The following is a 19,638-nucleotide window of genomic DNA, read 5'->3' on the forward strand; positions in this document are numbered from 1 at the left end:
ATCTTGGAATATGGAACCCCGGGATGGAGAATTCTTTTGCGGTGTGCAGGTTTATGAATCCGAGATCTTGGGGATTGCATACTTTGAGGATTTTGCAGGTGGAGTAGGAAATAAGGTTTGGGTCATTCTTGTCGGTATGGTGGGTTATTTCTACTGATTTGGTGTCTACGAGAATGAATTCGTAGAATGTGCGGTTTTTGGTAAGGTTATCGGTAAGGTATTGACTTTCTTCGTAAAATATGCGGTTGGTATATTGGGTTAGATCTTTAAGGGATATTGGTTTGGTAAATGAGGTTGTAATAAGGTGTTGGCGTTGTGGTTTAAGGAAGTAGGACGATTTTTGATCTATGGTTTTTTGTGAGGAGGATGGATTGGATATATTTTATCCTGGGTTTTGTTAAAGAACGTATGGTATCAGAGCCAAAAGAATTTCGGCTTATAGTATGATATATGTTTTTCTTAAAACATCCAAGCCAAACGACGACATGTTTATTATAAACCTAAGCCTAGTGTTAAAAACCAACCTACCAGAACCTTGTCGGGAGCGTTGATAGCGTAGGTGTTCCAGGCCGTAAGACCAGAAGGCAGTGAGTCCGTTGGTAAGCCCATGCGTCTTTCGTCATCGATAAGAGTGGTTAGTTTGCATTTTTAGCATTAGATTAAGTATAATTTAAACATGGCATCTACGGTTAGGAAGTTGTTTAAGTCTAAGCATGCATCATCTTCTACATCTCAAAAAACAATTAATTCAAGAGAAATTATGTCAAAAATCACAACCTTTAATCAAGAAATATCAAAAGATCAACTACCGCATGTTAATCCACAAAATATATATCAAATAGGAACTTTTGATTTTAGAACTGCATATTCAATTAAAGAACATGAACAAACTTTATCATTACAAAATGAATTTGAAGAAATTAAACTACTTTCTTCTATGGCTTTAGAAAACTATAAAAGAAAAAACTTTAATTATATTCATTTTGGCCTAATACAATTAGCAATCAAACCTTTATCTAGAACAGGGATTGATTCCCCAATACTCATGTTATTAAGAGATAAAACACTTTTAAAATTTGAAGACTCCTTATTAGGGGCAGTACAATCAAATTTATGCAACGGAGCTATATATTTTAATTGTGCACCAAATTTTCAAGTAAGCTTACATGACCCTACAATATTTAATACTTTAGTTTTAAACGTACACTTGCCTGAAATTAAATTTCAGCAAGAAAGACATGGCTATTTGTTGTTGTATCGTATTTACTTTAAGCAATCTACATCTGAGTTCAACCCACGATGTTTATTGCAAGATGATAAAGGCGAAACAACAATATTGGCTGCACATGGTAAAGACACACCAACCTCTACATATACACCTAAACAATTAAAATGGACAGAAATTACAATTCCTGATCAATGGAAAATTAATATTACTCAACCACCAAGAAATTTTGAACAAAGAACTATTACGAGTATAACAGAACAATATGATGGAAAAATATTATTAAACTTCGGTTCTTTCAGAGATCCACCATCATTAAAATTTAGTTCATTCCACCCACGTTCATCTTTCTCTGAGTACAGAACTGGCCAAGCTAGCACTGAATCAGAGGAAAGTGTAGAACAAATTTTAACAAAAAGCCAAGGGAAAAAACCTATTATTTTTCAAGCACCAATAGCTGAACCAGTTAAACAGTCAGAAGTGGGATCGTCTAACTTTCCTACTTCCCCAACAACTTCAGATTTTAAATCAATAAATGTTATCATAAAAACATTTACAATAGACAAAGATTACCTTAAAGAAGAATTCTTATCAGATAAAAACAAGGATAAAAGAAAATGGTACTTTCAAGCTTTTAATAAAGAAAAACTTACAACTTTTAGAGAAATATGGTATAACTACATGGAAAATATAGAAGTAAATATTCCATTTTTCACATGGTTTGAAACATATGCTTTAGAAAATAACATATGCTACCCATATAAAAATGAATCAATAAACACTAGTTCCACATTGTACCACACATGGGAAATGACTAACGGAGAAATACACAAATCAGTTCATCCACCTTTGAAAGACATCAAAATTCACACTCCCCAAAGACAAGTAATCGCTACACCTTTTAGAACCGGGGCAAACCGAGATGATAAAGATTCAATATATATGGCAGACATTAAGATAGTATATGAACAAAATAATTATCAAAGTCAAATATTACATACTATTTCACGACAAATAGATAATCTTGATAACAAACTAGAAAAGGACGAAAAAAACATAACAACAAACTCTCAGCCGTTATCTTCACCCTTTACTGCAATCTCACCACCTCTCTTCAAACCATTAACAAAATCCATTAAATTTCCTGAAAATGAAATTTTAAAATCAATTTCAACTAGACTGGATAGACTAGATAAAGCCAAGGGGATAAATAATATTGACGAAAACATTCGATCTGAAACCGATATAGAAATAAATAGAATAAAAAGAAACTTTCAACCATCCAAAAAACCATATTATCCAAGGCACTCACCACCCGACTTATTATTTGAAGAACATCATAAATTTCCCTCAACGAACTTTTACAACGGAGAAGGCATATATGAATGGAATATAGATGGTAGATCCGAATATGAAATGATGAATTTATTTCAAGAAATGGGGATGGCAACCCTATCCTATAAAGCTAAAGGAATGTCAGACCACCAAGCATGTGTCATGCTAATCTCGGGCTTCAATGGAGCCCTGAAATTTTGGTGGGATAATGCTTTAGGCGTAGAAACTCAAAATTCTATTCTAAACCATACTGAAACTAGAAGAGTAGAAGGAGAAGATGGTTTTTATGAAGAAGACCAAGTTCAAAATGCTGTAGAAGTATTACTCCACACCATGACCATGCACTTTGTAGGAAACCCTTCGGAAGAACTAACAAGTAAAAAACTTATTTTAACAAATCTTAGATGTCCAACACTAGGGGACTTTAAATGGTATAAAGATATATTTGTAACCAACATATTTCAAAGACACGACTGCAACCAACCCTTCTGGAAAGAACGGTTCATCGCAGGATTACCATCATTTTTCGCAGAACGATTAATTAATAAACTAAAAGATTATTCTGGAGGACAACCAATCCCATGGGATACCATAACCTATGGTCAATTGTTTGCCTTTATTAAAAAGGAAGGTCTACAAATATGTCAAGAACACAAAGATAAAAAGCAAAGTAACAAATTTAAATTTGCAGAAACTATGGGTTCATTTTGTGAACAATATGGTTACAATCGTCTCACTCCACCTTCTAGAGAAAGAAGAAAACTACGCAAACAAAATAAAACTTTTTATCCACAACCTTATAATAAAAGTAAAAGATTTACAAAGAAATTTTTTAACTCATACTATACAAAAAACAAAAATCCCAGAGAACCATCTAAAAAAGAAAGAATTATATGCTGGAACTGTAAACGGCCAGGACATAAATCTACAGATTGTAAAATGAAAAGAAAAATCAATGAAATATTTCACGATCAACAAGACATTAAAGAAAAATTAGAAAAATTACTTCTTTCAGAAACTGAAAATTCAGAAGAACTCAGTAGCGACCCTTCTCTAGACATAATAGAAGATGAAAGTGATACATCCTCTCAAAATTCTGAAAATATCTCAGATGGCATATGCAATTGTAAAACAATAAACGTAATTACAAAAGACATTGACAAACAATTTTTAATAGATATTATAGATAAAATAGATGATCACGAAACCAAAAAGGAATATTTATTAAAATTAAAAGATTTAGTGCAACGAGAAAATCAATTATTAACTCCACAACCTTTTAGTCTTAACAAAATAATAGAAAAATATCCCTCTCCAACACTTTTTAAACAAGTAACCACTGGTGAATTACAAGGAGAAGTTAAAAATTTAAAAACACAAATAAAAGAATTACAACAAATAGTTCACCAACATCAACTTCATCAATTGCAAGTAGACGCTAGATTAGCCCTTATAGAACCAAAAGTCCATGAATCTCCACCCACAACAATGGACAAACCCTCCACAAGCAACCCTGAAAACCATAAACAAACAAAAGAAGAAGAAGAATATATCCAGATAATAAACAAAATAAACTATCAAAAATGGTATACAAAAATCACAATACACATAGGGTATGATTTTAAACTAGAAACAATAGCACTTCTAGATACAGGAGCTGACTATAATTGTATTAGAGAAGGAATAGTTCCTACAAAATTCTATGAAAAAACATATGAAAAACTTAGTGGTGCAAACGGAAGTAGTTTGAAGGTCAACTACAAATTACCTAAAGCAAAAATCTGTAACAAAAATTATTGTTTTAAAACTCAATTTATCCTTGTAAAAAACTTAAGCCAAGAAGTTATACTAGGAACACCATTTTTTACACAAATTTATCCGTTTAAAGTTACAGAACTAGGGATTACCACAAAAATTGTAGGAGAGAAAATAATGTTTGAATTTCTATCCCCAATGAAAACAAAAGAAATCTTAGCCTTACAAAATTCAACAATAGAAAAATCTATAAATTTAATAGACGGGAAACAAAAACATATACAATATTTACAACAAGAAATAAAATACCAACATATAGAACAACAACTAAGTGATCCACAAGTGACAAATAAAATAAAAACTTTAGAAGTTGAACTACTACACCAAATATGTTCTGAACTCCCAAATGCCTTTTGGGAAAGAAAAAAACATATTGTTGAAATACCCTACGAAAAAGATTTTAACGAAAAAAATATTCCAACTAAAGCTAGACCTATTCAAATGAATCAAGAACTTTTAGAATATTGCAAAAAAGAAATACAAGAATTACTAGATAAGAACTTAATAAGAAAATCTAAATCTCCTTGGAGTTGTTCAGCATTTTATGTTAACAACCAAGCTGAAAAAGAAAGAGGAGTACCACGCTTAGTAATCAACTATAAACCCTTAAACAATGTAATACAATGGATAAGATACCCAATACCAAACAAAAGAGATCTATTAAAACGATTATATGACGCCTGTATATTCTCTAAATTTGACATGAAAAGTGGATTTTGACAAATACAAATTGCCGAGAAGGATAAATATAAAACAGCATTCACAGTGCCTTTTGGGCATTACGAATGGAATGTTATGCCTTTCGGTTTAAAAAACGCACCATCCGAATTTCAAAATATAATGAACGAAATATTTAACCCTTACTCCACCTTCTCTATTGTATACATAGATGATGTGTTAATATATTCAAAATCCATCGACCAACACTTTAAACATCTATACACCTTTTTAAACATTGTTAAAAAGCATGGACTAGTAGTATCCGCAAAAAAGATGCAAATATTTCAAACAAAAATACGTTTTCTAGGCCACAACATATATCAAGGTACTATAACACCTATATCTAGATCTATAGAATTTGCAAATAAATTTCCAGATGAAATAAAAGAAAAATCACAATTACAAAGATTTTTAGGTTGCCTAAACTACATATCTGATTTTCTACCTAATCTACGAAAAACTATTCAACCATTGTTTCAAAGATTACAAAAGAACCCCATACCATGGTCAAGTCTGCATACTAGTCTAGTCCAGGATATCAAGAAAAAGGTTATAACACTACCATGTCTAGTCATCCCACACCCCAATGCATTCATGATAGTAGAGACAGATGCATCAGAAATAGGTTACGGGGGGATCCTTAAACAGAAAATGCCAGAGTCAACCCAAGAGTCTATAGTTCGTTTCCACTCAGGAGTATGGCTTGGACCACAAAAGAATTACTCTACAGTTAAAAAAGAAGTTTTATCTATAGTAAACTGTATTTCTAAATTTCAAGATGATTTAATAAACAAAAAGTTTTTACTACGTGTCGATTGCAAATCGGCGAAAGAGATTTTACAAAAGGATGTTAAAAACTTAGTCTCTAAACAAATATTTGCTAGATGGCAAGCTATTTTATCTGTTTTTGATTTTGATATACAATATATAAAAGGGGAAAATAATTCTTTACCTGATTTTCTAACAAGGGAGTACTTACAGGGAAAATCTCAGGATCACCAAAATGAGTGAAACACAAAAGAAACCAATGAGTGCATCAGACTACGTCAAGAATCAACCACATTTACAAGGAAAGCAATTAACCACTAGCAACCAATTCTCTGCCTTGGCGGAATTTCCTCCTTTATCCTACGCAAAAGCCGTCAACCCCCAGCCACAAAAAATATCCAATCCATCCTCCTCACAAAAAACCATAGATCAAAAATCGTCCTACTTCCTTAAACCACAACGCCAACACCTTATTACAACCTCATTTACCAAACCAATATCCCTTAAAGATCTAACCCAATATACCAACCGCATATTTTACGAAGAAAGTCAATACCTTACCGATAACCTTACCAAAAACCGCACATTCTACGAATTCATTCTCGTAGACACCAAATCAGTAGAAATAACCCACCATACCGACAAGAATGACCCAAACCTTATTTCCTACTCCACCTGCAAAATCCTCAAAGTATGCAATCCCCAAGATCTCGGATTCATAAACCTGCACACCGCAAAAGAATTCTCCATCCCGGGGTTCCATATTCCAAGATTTACCTACATAGATTACCAGAAGGCCTTTTTCCACACCCTTTACTTACGAACCTATGATCACTCCTGGTTCCTTTCCTTTGACTTTCATTGCCCCAAGACAATACCAGGATGGTTCTACGAATGGTGGTACTGGTTTGGCCCAACCGATGACATATATCCACCCCAAATACCCAAGGTTTCACTACCCTACTACACTAAACACGAAAAACACCAACTCATCGGCCCTTTACCAAAGATAGCCTTCCACATAGATATGGGAATACCCTGGATACTATCTTGGCACTACAACCTTCTACCCTTCTTACCAGAGATGCCATATTCACTAGTCCGCGAATTCAGAATCAAATGGTGGGACAAATATAACCTCGACCGCTGCTCTTTATCCAACTTGGAGAAATGGATCCAGACACATCAACAAATAAAGCAATCCATAGCTACAGTATCCCGAGCATTACCACCTATTCAAACAAAAAATTCGCCACACAAACCACCAAGTCCTACAGAATCAACAACTTCGTCCTCCGGATCCAAGAAAAGTAAAGGCAAAGAAAAACTCAAGAAACTCCTCGAGACAATAGCTATGCAAATATCCTCCTCAGACGACGAAGATGATATAACACAAGACAACAATACGCAAGACGACGATCCATTCTAAAAAAAAAAAAAAAAAAAAAAAAAAAAAAAAAAAAAAAAAAAAAAAAAAAAAAAAAAAAAAAAAAAAAAAAAAAAAAAACGTGAAAGTATCATGGTAGAGCTCTTTTATTATATCTTTAAGTTATGTGCTTGTAATATAAATACATATATATTCAGTATATAGTTTTGTAGAAGCTACCTCTTCCACCGACTCCATCAACACTCCAATTTTCAAGACAAGATGAAGACAAAAAGACAATTATGCAACAGCTCAACTATCAATACAAGACTTCAAGACCAAGAAATGAAGACTTCAGTATTATAACAAGACAAAGACTTCAATCAACAAAGGATTACTCATCTCTCGCAATGTCAAAAATAGGACACGTCGACAACAACTTACGCAACTTCACACAGCTTTGTATAAATAAGGAAGTGAGAGGAATAGGAGAGGGCAGAGTGTTTTTAGCGATCATTCACAAATTCCCTATACATCCTACTCTCCAATTTTCATAAGTTTGTTTTCAAAGTTTGTATCTTTACTCTTGTATTTTAACCAAGTTTAAATAAAGTAAGTTTAATCATCCCTCTTATCTATATTTTAAGTTAATTTGCTTGTTTATACACTGGTTTTACTCTAGTTATATTACAATCTAGAAAAAATAATCTATATATTTTATCCTGGGTTTTGTTAAACTATGGGTTCATTTTGTGAACAATATGGTTACAATCGTCTCACTCCACCTTCTAGAGAAAGAAGAAAACTACGCAAACAAAATAAAACTTTTTATCCACAACCTTATAATAAAAGTAAAAGATTTACAAAGAAATTTTTTAACTCATACTATACAAAAAACAAAAATCCCAGAGAACCATCTAAAAAAGAAAGAATTATATGCTGGAACTGTAAACGGCCAGGACATAAATCTACAGATTGTAAAATGAAAAGAAAAATCAATGAAATATTTCACGATCAACAAGACATTAAAGAAAAATTAGAAAAATTACTTCTTTCAGAAACTGAAAATTCAGAAGAACTCAGTAGCGACCCTTCTCTAGACATAATAGAAGATGAAAGTGATACATCCTCTCAAAATTCTGAAAATATCTCAGATGGCATATGCAATTGTAAAACAATAAACGTAATTACAAAAGACATTGACAAACAATTTTTAATAGATATTATAGATAAAATAGATGATCACGAAACCAAAAAGGAATATTTATTAAAATTAAAAGATTTAGTGCAACGAGAAAATCAATTATTAACTCCACAACCTTTTAGTCTTAACAAAATAATAGAAAAATATCCCTCTCCAACACTTTTTAAACAAGTAACCACTGGTGAATTACAAGGAGAAGTTAAAAATTTAAAAACACAAATAAAAGAATTACAACAAATAGTTCACCAACATCAACTTCATCAATTGCAAGTAGACGCTAGATTAGCCCTTATAGAACCAAAAGTCCATGAATCTCCACCCACAACAATGGACAAACCCTCCACAAGCAACCCTGAAAACCATAAACAAACAAAAGAAGAAGAAGAATATATCCAGATAATAAACAAAATAAACTATCAAAAATGGTATACAAAAATCACAATACACATAGGGTATGATTTTAAACTAGAAACAATAGCACTTCTAGATACAGGAGCTGACTATAATTGTATTAGAGAAGGAATAGTTCCTACAAAATTCTATGAAAAAACATATGAAAAACTTAGTGGTGCAAACGGAAGTAGTTTGAAGGTCAACTACAAATTACCTAAAGCAAAAATCTGTAACAAAAATTATTGTTTTAAAACTCAATTTATCCTTGTAAAAAACTTAAGCCAAGAAGTTATACTAGGAACACCATTTTTTACACAAATTTATCCGTTTAAAGTTACAGAACTAGGGATTACCACAAAAATTGTAGGAGAGAAAATAATGTTTGAATTTCTATCCCCAATGAAAACAAAAGAAATCTTAGCCTTACAAAATTCTACAATAGAAAAATCTATAAATTTAATAGACGGGAAACAAAAACATATACAATATTTACAACAAGAAATAAAATACCAACATATAGAACAACAACTAAGTGATCCACAAGTGACAAATAAAATAAAAACTTTAGAAGTTGAACTACTACACCAAATATGTTCTGAACTCCCAAATGCCTTTTGGGAAAGAAAAAAACATATTGTTGAAATACCCTACGAAAAAGATTTTAACGAAAAAAATATTCCAACTAAAGCTAGACCTATTCAAATGAATCAAGAACTTTTAGAATATTGCAAAAAAGAAATACAAGAATTACTAGATAAGAACTTAATAAGAAAATCTAAATCTCCTTGGAGTTGTTCAGCATTTTATGTTAACAACCAAGCTGAAAAAGAAAGAGGAGTACCACGCTTAGTAATCAACTATAAACCCTTAAACAATGTAATACAATGGATAAGATACCCAATACCAAACAAAAGAGATCTATTAAAACGATTATATGACGCCTGTATATTCTCTAAATTTGACATGAAAAGTGGATTTTGGCAAATACAAATTGCCGAGAAGGATAAATATAAAACAGCATTCACAGTGCCTTTTGGGCATTACGAATGGAATGTTATGCCTTTCGGTTTAAAAAACGCACCATCCGAATTTCAAAATATAATGAACGAAATATTTAACCCTTACTCCACCTTCTCTATTGTATACATAGATGATGTGTTAATATATTCAAAATCCATCGACCAACACTTTAAACATCTATACACCTTTTTAAACATTGTTAAAAAGCATGGACTAGTAGTATCCGCAAAAAAGATGCAAATATTTCAAACAAAAATACGTTTTCTAGGCCACAACATATATCAAGGTACTATAACACCTATATCTAGATCTATAGAATTTGCAAATAAATTTCCAGATGAAATAAAAGAAAAATCACAATTACAAAGATTTTTAGGTTGCCTAAACTACATATCTGATTTTCTACCTAATCTACGAAAAACTATTCAACCATTGTTTCAAAGATTACAAAAGAACCCCATACCATGGTCAAGTCTGCATACTAGTCTAGTCCAGGATATCAAGAAAAAGGTTATAACACTACCATGTCTAGTCATCCCACACCCCAATGCATTCATGATAGTAGAGACAGATGCATCAGAAATAGGTTACGGGGGGATCCTTAAACAGAAAATGCCAGAGTCAACCCAAGAGTCTATAGTTCGTTTCCACTCAGGAGTATGGCTTGGACCACAAAAGAATTACTCTACAGTTAAAAAAGAAGTTTTATCTATAGTAAACTGTATTTCTAAATTTCAAGATGATTTAATAAACAAAAAGTTTTTACTACGTGTCGATTGCAAATCGGCGAAAGAGATTTTACAAAAGGATGTTAAAAACTTAGTCTCTAAACAAATATTTGCTAGATGGCAAGCTATTTTATCTGTTTTTGATTTTGATATACAATATATAAAAGGGGAAAATAATTCTTTACCTGATTTTCTAACAAGGGAGTACTTACAGGGAAAATCTCAGGATCACCAAAATGAGTGAAACACAAAAGAAACCAATGAGTGCATCAGACTACGTCAAGAATCAACCACATTTACAAGGAAAGCAATTAACCACTAGCAACCAATTCTCTGCCTTGGCGGAATTTCCTCCTTTATCCTACGCAAAAGCCGTCAACCCCCAGCCACAAAAAATATCCAATCCATCCTCCTCACAAAAAACCATAGATCAAAAATCGTCCTACTTCCTTAAACCACAACGCCAACACCTTATTACAACCTCATTTACCAAACCAATATCCCTTAAAGATCTAACCCAATATACCAACCGCATATTTTACGAAGAAAGTCAATACCTTACCGATAACCTTACCAAAAACCGCACATTCTACGAATTCATTCTCGTAGACACCAAATCAGTAGAAATAACCCACCATACCGACAAGAATGACCCAAACCTTATTTCCTACTCCACCTGCAAAATCCTCAAAGTATGCAATCCCCAAGATCTCGGATTCATAAACCTGCACACCGCAAAAGAATTCTCCATCCCGGGGTTCCATATTCCAAGATTTACCTACATAGATTACCAGAAGGCCTTTTTCCACACCCTTTACTTACGAACCTATGATCACTCCTGGTTCCTTTCCTTTGACTTTCATTGCCCCAAGACAATACCAGGATGGTTCTACGAATGGTGGTACTGGTTTGGCCCAACCGATGACATATATCCACCCCAAATACCCAAGGTTTCACTACCCTACTACACTAAACACGAAAAACACCAACTCATCGGCCCTTTACCAAAGATAGCCTTCCACATAGATATGGGAATACCCTGGATACTATCTTGGCACTACAACCTTCTACCCTTCTTACCAGAGATGCCATATTCACTAGTCCGCGAATTCAGAATCAAATGGTGGGACAAATATAACCTCGACCGCTGCTCTTTATCCAACTTGGAGAAATGGATCCAGACACATCAACAAATAAAGCAATCCATAGCTACAGTATCCCGAGCATTACCACCTATTCAAACAAAAAATTCGCCACACAAACCACCAAGTCCTACAGAATCAACAACTTCGTCCTCCGGATCCAAGAAAAGTAAAGGCAAAGAAAAACTCAAGAAACTCCTCGAGACAATAGCTATGCAAATATCCTCCTCAGACGACGAAGATGATATAACACAAGACAACAATACGCAAGACGACGATCCATTCTAAAAAAAAAAAAAAAAAAAAAAAAAAAAAAAAAAAAAAAAAAAAAAAAAAAAAAAAACGTGAAAGTATCATGGTAGAGCTCTTTTATTATATCTTTAAGTTATGTGCTTGTAATATAAATACATATATATTCAGTATATAGTTTTGTAGAAGCTACCTCTTCCACCGACTCCATCAACACTCCAATTTTCAAGACAAGATGAAGACAAAAAGACAATTATGCAACAGCTCAACTATCAATACAAGACTTCAAGACCAAGAAATGAAGACTTCAGTATTATAACAAGACAAAGACTTCAATCAACAAAGGATTACTCATCTCTCGCAATGTCAAAAATAGGACACGTCGACAACAACTTACGCAACTTCACACAGCTTTGTATAAATAAGGAAGTGAGAGGAATAGGAGAGGGCAGAGTGTTTTTAGCGATCATTCACAAATTCCCTATACATCCTACTCTCCAATTTTCATAAGTTTGTTTTCAAAGTTTGTATCTTTACTCTTGTATTTTAACCAAGTTTAAATAAAGTAAGTTTAATCATCCCTCTTATCTATATTTTAAGTTAATTTGCTTATTTATACACTGGTTTTACTCTAGTTATATTACAATCTAGAAAAAATAATCTATATATTTTATCCTGGGTTTTGTTAAAGAACGTATGGTATCAGAGCCAAAAGAATTTCGGCTTATAGTATGATATATGTTTTTCTTAAAACATCCAAGCCAAACGACGACATGTTTATTATAAACCTAAGCCTAGTGTTAAAAACCAACCTACCAGAACCTTGTCGGGAGCGTTGATAGCGTAGGTGTTCCAGGCCGTAAGACCAGAAGGCAGTGAGTCCGTTGGTAAGCCCATGCGTCTTTCGTCATCGATAAGAGTGGTTAGTTTGCATTTTTAGCATTAGATTAAGTATAATTTAAACATGGCATCTACGGTTAGGAAGTTGTTTAAGTCTAAGCATGCATCATCTTCTACATCTCAAAAAACAATTAATTCAAGAGAAATTATGTCAAAAATCACAACCTTTAATCAAGAAATATCAAAAGATCAACTACCGCATGTTAATCCACAAAATATATATCAAATAGGAACTTTTGATTTTAGAACTGCATATTCAATTAAAGAACATGAACAAACTTTATCATTACAAAATGAATTTGAAGAAATTAAACTACTTTCTTCTATGGCTTTAGAAAACTATAAAAGAAAAAACTTTAATTATATTCATTTTGGCCTAATACAATTAGCAATCAAACCTTTATCTAGAACAGGGATTGATTCCCCAATACTCATGTTATTAAGAGATAAAACACTTTTAAAATTTTTAGACTCCTTATTAGGGGCAGTACAATCAAATTTATGCAACGGAGCTATATATTTTAATTGTGCACCAAATTTTCAAGTAAGCTTACATGACCCTACAATATTTAATACTTTAGTTTTAAACGTACACTTGCCTGAAATTAAATTTCAGCAAGAAAGACATGGCTATTTGTTGTTGTATCGTATTTACTTTAAGCAATCTACATCTGAGTTCAACCCACGATGTTTATTGCAAGCTGATAAAGGCGAAACAACAATATTGGCTGCACATGGTAAAGACACACCAACCTCTACATATACACTGGTTTTACTCTAGTTATATTACAATCTAGAAAAAATAATCTATATATTTTATCCTGGGTTTTGTTAAAGAACGTATGGTATCAGAGCCGAAGAATTTCGGCTTATAGTATGATATATGTTTTTCTAGATTGTATGACCCATACGTTCTTTAACAAAACCCAGGATAAAATATATAGATTATTTTTTCTAGATTGTAATATAACTAGAGTAAAACCAGTGTATAAATAAGCAAATTAACTTAAAATATAGATAAGAGGGATGATTAAACTTACTTTATTTAAACTTGGTTAAAATACAAGAGTAAAGATACAAACTTTGAAAACAAACTTATGAAAATTGGAGAGTAGGATGTATAGGGAATTTGTGAATGATCGCTAAAAACACTCTGCCCTCTCCTATTCCTCTCACTTCCTTATTTATACAAAGCTGTGTGAAGTTGCGTAAGTTGTTGTCGACGTGTCCTATTTTTGACATTGCGAGAGATGAGTAATCCTTTGTTGATTGAAGTCTTTGTCTTGTTATAATACTGAAGTCTTCATTTCTTGGTCTTGAAGTCTTGTATTGATAGTTGAGCTGTTGCATAATTGTCTTTTTGTCTTCATCTTGTCTTGAAAATTGGAGTGTTGATGGAGTCGGTGGAAGAGGTAGCTTCTACAAAACTATATACTGAATATATATGTATTTATATTACAAGCACATAACTTAAAGATATAATAAAAGAGCTCTACCATGATACTTTCACGTTTTTTTTTTTTTTTTTTTTTTTTTTTTTTTTTTTTTTTTTTTTTTTTTTTTTTTTTTAGAATGGATCGTCGTCTTGCGTATTGTTGTCTTGTGTTATATCATCTTCGTCGTCTGAGGAGGATATTTGCATAGCTATTGTCTCGAGGAGTTTCTTGAGTTTTTCTTTGCCTTTACTTTTCTTGGATCCGGAGGACGAAGTTGTTGATTCTGTAGGACTTGGTGGTTTGTGTGGCGAATTTTTTGTTTGAATAGGTGGTAATGCTCGGGATACTGTAGCTATGGATTGCTTTATTTGTTGATGTGTCTGGATCCATTTCTCCAAGTTGGATAAAGAGCAGCGGTCGAGGTTATATTTGTCCCACCATTTGATTCTGAATTCGCGGACTAGTGAATATGGCATCTCTGGTAAGAAGGGTAGAAGGTTGTAGTGCCAAGATAGTATCCAGGGTATTCCCATATCTATGTGGAAGGCTATCTTTGGTAAAGGGCCGATGAGTTGGTGTTTTTCGTGTTTAGTGTAGTAGGGTAGTGAAACCTTGGGTATTTGGGGTGGATATATGTCATCGGTTGGGCCAAACCAGTACCACCATTCGTAGAACCATCCTGGTATTGTCTTGGGGCAATGAAAGTCAAAGGAAAGGAACCAGGAGTGATCATAGGTTCGTAAGTAAAGGGTGTGGAAAAAGGCCTTCTGGTAATCTATGTAGGTAAATCTTGGAATATGGAACCCCGGGATGGAGAATTCTTTTGCGGTGTGCAGGTTTATGAATCCGAGATCTTGGGGATTGCATACTTTGAGGATTTTGCAGGTGGAGTAGGAAATAAGGTTTGGGTCATTCTTGTCGGTATGGTGGGTTATTTCTACTGATTTGGTGTCTACGAGAATGAATTCGTAGAATGTGCGGTTTTTGGTAAGGTTATCGGTAAGGTATTGACTTTCTTCGTAAAATATGCGGTTGGTATATTGGGTTAGATCTTTAAGGGATATTGGTTTGGTAAATGAGGTTGTAATAAGGTGTTGGCGTTGTGGTTTAAGGAAGTAGGACGATTTTTGATCTATGGTTTTTTGTGAGGAGGATGGATTGGATATTTTTTGTGGCTGGGGGTTGACGGCTTTTGCGTAGGATAAAGGAGGAAATTCCGCCAAGGCAGAGAATTGGTTGCTAGTGGTTAATTGCTTTCCTTGTAAATGTGGTTGATTCTTGACGTAGTCTGATGCACTCATTGGTTTCTTTTGTGTTTCACTCATTTTGGTGATCCTGAGATTTTCCCTGTAAGTACTCCCTTGTTAGAAAATCAGGTAAAGAATTATTTTCCCCTTTTATATATTGTATATCAAAATCAAAAACAGATAAAATAGCTTGCCATCTAGCAAATATTTGTTTAGAGACTAAGTTTTTAACATCCTTTTGTAAAATCTCTTTCGCCGATTTGCAATCGACACGTAGTAAAAACTTTTTGTTTATTAAATCATCTTGAAATTTAGAAATACAGTTTACTATAGATAAAACTTCTTTTTTAACTGTAGAGTAATTCTTTTGTGGTCCAAGCCATACTCCTGAGTGGAAACGAACTATAGACTCTTGGGTTGACTCTGGCATTTTCTGTTTAAGGATCCCCCCGTAACCTATTTCTGATGCATCTGTCTCTACTATCATGAATGCATTGGGGTGTGGGATGACTAGACATGGTAGTGTTATAACCTTTTTCTTGATATCCTGGACTAGACTAGTATGCAGACTTGACCATGGTATGGGGTTCTTTTGTAATCTTTGAAACAATGGTTGAATAGTTTTTCGTAGATTAGGTAGAAAATCAGATATGTAGTTTAGGCAACCTAAAAATCTTTGTAATTGTGATTTTTCTTTTATTTCATCTGGAAATTTATTTGCAAATTCTATAGATCTAGATATAGGTGTTATAGTACCTTGATATATGTTGTGGCCTAGAAAACGTATTTTTGTTTGAAATATTTGCATCTTTTTTGCGGATACTACTAGTCCATGCTTTTTAACAATGTTTAAAAAGGTGTATAGATGTTTAAAGTGTTGGTCGATGGATTTTGAATATATTAACACATCATCTATGTATACAATAGAGAAGGTGGAGTAAGGGTTAAATATTTCGTTCATTATATTTTGAAATTCGGATGGTGCGTTTTTTAAACCGAAAGGCATAACATTCCATTCGTAATGCCCAAAAGGCACTGTGAATGCTGTTTTATATTTATCCTTCTCGGCAATTTGTATTTGCCAAAATCCACTTTTCATGTCAAATTTAGAGAATATACAGGCGTCATATAATCGTTTTAATAGATCTCTTTTGTTTGGTATTGGGTATCTTATCCATTGTATTACATTGTTTAAGGGTTTATAGTTGATTACTAAGCGTGGTACTCCTCTTTCTTTTTCAGCTTGGTTGTTAACATAAAATGCTGAACAACTCCAAGGAGATTTAGATTTTCTTATTAAGTTCTTATCTAGTAATTCTTGTATTTCTTTTTTGCAATATTCTAAAAGTTCTTGATTCATTTGAATAGGTCTAGCTTTAGTTGGAATATTTTTTTCGTTAAAATCTTTTTCGTAGGGTATTTCAACAATATGTTTTTTTCTTTCCCAAAAGGCATTTGGGAGTTCAGAACATATTTGGTGTAGTAGTTCAACTTCTAAAGTTTTTATTTTATTTGTCACTTGTGGATCACTTAGTTGTTGTTCTATATGTTGGTATTTTATTTCTTGTTGTAAATATTGTATATGTTTTTGTTTCCCGTCTATTAAATTTATAGATTTTTCTATTGTTGAATTTTGTAAGGCTAAGATTTCTTTTGTTTTCATTGGGGATAGAAATTCAAACATTATTTTCTCTCCTACAATTTTTGTGGTAATCCCTAGTTCTGTAACTTTAAACGGATAAATTTGTGTAAAAAATGGTGTTCCTAGTATAACTTCTTGGCTTAAGTTTTTTACAAGGATAAATTGAGTTTTAAAACAATAATTTTTGTTACAGATTTTTGCTTTAGGTAATTTGTAGTTGACCTTCAAACTACTTCCGTTTGCACCACTAAGTTTTTCATATGTTTTTTCATAGAATTTTGTAGGAACTATTCCTTCTCTAATACAATTATAGTCAGCTCCTGTATCTAGAAGTGCTATTGTTTCTAGTTTAAAATCATACCCTATGTGTATTGTGATTTTTGTATACCATTTTTGATAGTTTATTTTGTTTATTATCTGGATATATTCTTCTTCTTCTTTTGTTTGTTTATGGTTTTCAGGGTTGCTTGTGGAGGGTTTGTCCATTGTTGTGGGTGGAGATTCATGGACTTTTGGTTCTATAAGGGCTAATCTAGCGTCTACTTGCAATTGATGAAGTTGATGTTGGTGAACTATTTGTTGTAATTCTTTTATTTGTGTTTTTAAATTTTTAACTTCTCCTTGTAATTCACCAGTGGTTACTTGTTTAAAAAGTGTTGGAGAGGGATATTTTTCTATTATTTTGTTAAGACTAAAAGGTTGTGGAGTTAATAATTGATTTTCTCGTTGCACTAAATCTTTTAATTTTAATAAATATTCCTTTTTGGTTTCGTGATCATCTATTTTATCTATAATATCTATTAAAAATTGTTTGTCAATGTCTTTTGTAATTACGTTTATTGTTTTACAATTGCATATGCCATCTGAGATATTTTCAGAATTTTGAGAGGATGTATCACTTTCATCTTCTATTATGTCTAGAGAAGGGTCGCTACTGAGTTCTTCTGAATTTTCAGTTTCTGAAAGAAGTAATTTTTCTAATTTTTCTTTAATGTCTTGTTGATCGTGAAATATTTCATTGATTTTTCTTTTCATTTTACAATCTGTAGATTTATGTCCTGGCCGTTTACAGTTCCAGCATATAATTCCTTTTTTTTTAGATGGTTCTCTGGGATTTTTGTTTTTTGTATAGTATGAGTTAAAAAATTTCTTTGTAAATCTTTTACTTTTATTATAAGGTTGTGGATAAAAAGTTTTATTTTGTTTGCGTAGTTTTCTTCTTTCTCTAGAAGGTGGAGTGAGACGATTGTAACCATATTGTTCACAAAATGAACCCATAGTTTCTGCAAATTTAAATTTGTTACTTTGCTTTTTATCTTTGTGTTCTTGACATATTTGTAGACCTTCCTTTTTAATAAAGGCAAACAATTGACCATAGGTTATGGTATCCCATGGGATTGGTTGTCCTCCAGAATAATCTTTTAGTTTATTAATTAATCGTTCTGCGAAAAATGATGGTAATCCTGCGATGAACCGTTCTTTCCAGAAGGGTTGGTTGCAGTCGTGTCTTTGAAATATGTTGGTTACAAATATATCTTTATACCATTTAAAGTCCCCTAGTGTTGGACATCTAAGATTTGTTAAAATAAGTTTTTTACTTGTTAGTTCTTCCGAAGGGTTTCCTACAAAGTGCATGGTCATGGTGTGGAGTAATACTTCTACAGCATTTTGAACTTGGTCTTCTTCATAAAAACCATCTTCTCCTTCTACTCTTCTAGTTTCAGTATGGTTTAGAATAGAATTTTGAGTTTCTACGCCTAAAGCATTATCCCACCAAAATTTCAGGGCTCCATTGAAGCCCGAGATTAGCATGACACATGCTTGGTGGTCTGACATTCCTTTAGCTTTATAGGATAGGGTTGCCATCCCCATTTCTTGAAATAAATTCATCATTTCATATTCGGATCTACCATCTATATTCCATTCATATATGCCTTCTCCGTTGTAAAAGTTCGTTGAGGGAAATTTATGATGTTCTTCAAATAATAAGTCGGGTGGTGAGTGCCTTGGATAATATGGTTTTTTGGATGGTTGAAAGTTTCTTTTTATTCTATTTATTTCTATATCGGTTTCAGATCGAATGTTTTCGTCAATATTATTTATCCCCTTGGCTTTATCTAGTCTATCCAGTCTAGTTGAAATTGATTTTAAAATTTCATTTTCAGGAAATTTAATGGATTTTGTTAATGGTTTGAAGAGAGGTGGTGAGATTGCAGTAAAGGGTGAAGATAACGGCTGAGAGTTTGTTGTTATGTTTTTTTCGTCCTTTTCTAGTTTGTTATCAAGATTATCTATTTGTCGTGAAATAGTATGTAATATTTGACTTTGATCATTATTTTGTTCATATACTATCTTAATGTCTGCCATATATATTGAATCTTTATCATCTCGGTTTGCCCCGGTTCTAAAAGGTGTAGCGATTACTTGTCTTTGGGGAGTGTGAATTTT

At 32.9% G+C, this 19,638-nt stretch overlaps 4 protein-coding genes across 4 annotated transcripts; 3 read left to right on the forward strand and 1 right to left on the reverse strand.

Moving 5' to 3' along the window:
* Positions 1 to 1,827: 1,827 nt before the first annotated feature.
* Positions 1,828 to 4,305, forward strand: LOC147924301 (uncharacterized). The gene is made up of 2 exons (XM_087496709.1): positions 1,828 to 3,802; positions 4,288 to 4,305. Exons 1-2 carry the CDS (start codon positions 1,907 to 1,909, stop codon positions 4,303 to 4,305), a joined length of 1,914 nt encoding a protein of 637 aa, XP_087352835.1. The 5' UTR covers positions 1,828 to 1,906.
* Positions 4,306 to 6,098: 1,793 nt separating this feature from the next.
* Positions 6,099 to 7,377, forward strand: LOC147924302 (uncharacterized). The gene has a single exon (XM_087494025.1). It carries the CDS (start codon positions 6,099 to 6,101, stop codon positions 7,290 to 7,292), a length of 1,194 nt encoding a protein of 397 aa, XP_087350151.1. The 3' UTR covers positions 7,293 to 7,377.
* Positions 7,378 to 10,810: 3,433 nt separating this feature from the next.
* On the forward strand, positions 10,811 to 12,004 carry LOC147924303 (uncharacterized). Its single transcript, XM_087494026.1, has one exon. It carries the CDS (start codon positions 10,811 to 10,813, stop codon positions 12,002 to 12,004), a length of 1,194 nt encoding a protein of 397 aa, XP_087350152.1.
* Positions 12,005 to 14,432: 2,428 nt separating this feature from the next.
* Positions 14,433 to 15,626, reverse strand: LOC147924304 (uncharacterized). Its single transcript, XM_087493825.1, has one exon. It carries the CDS (start codon positions 15,624 to 15,626, stop codon positions 14,433 to 14,435), a length of 1,194 nt encoding a protein of 397 aa, XP_087349951.1.
* Between the last annotated feature and the right edge of the window lie 4,012 nt (positions 15,627 to 19,638).

The sequence above is a fragment of the Camelina sativa genome, chromosome 17 (assembly GCF_030686135.1).
Source record: "Camelina sativa cultivar CO46 ecotype springtype chromosome 17, ASM3068613v1".
Lineage (NCBI taxonomy): Eukaryota > Viridiplantae > Streptophyta > Magnoliopsida > Brassicales > Brassicaceae > Camelina > Camelina sativa.

What these genes read in the sequence shown, in the direction of transcription:
- LOC147924301 (XM_087496709.1), top strand. Translation starts at nt 1,907, where the DNA reads ATGGAAAATATAGAAGTAAATATTCCATTTTTCACATGGTTTGAAACA.
- LOC147924302 (XM_087494025.1), top strand. Translation starts at nt 6,099, where the DNA reads ATGAGTGAAACACAAAAGAAACCAATGAGTGCATCAGACTACGTCAAG.
- LOC147924303 (XM_087494026.1), top strand. Translation starts at nt 10,811, where the DNA reads ATGAGTGAAACACAAAAGAAACCAATGAGTGCATCAGACTACGTCAAG.
- LOC147924304 (XM_087493825.1), bottom strand. Translation starts at nt 15,626, where the DNA reads ATGAGTGAAACACAAAAGAAACCAATGAGTGCATCAGACTACGTCAAG.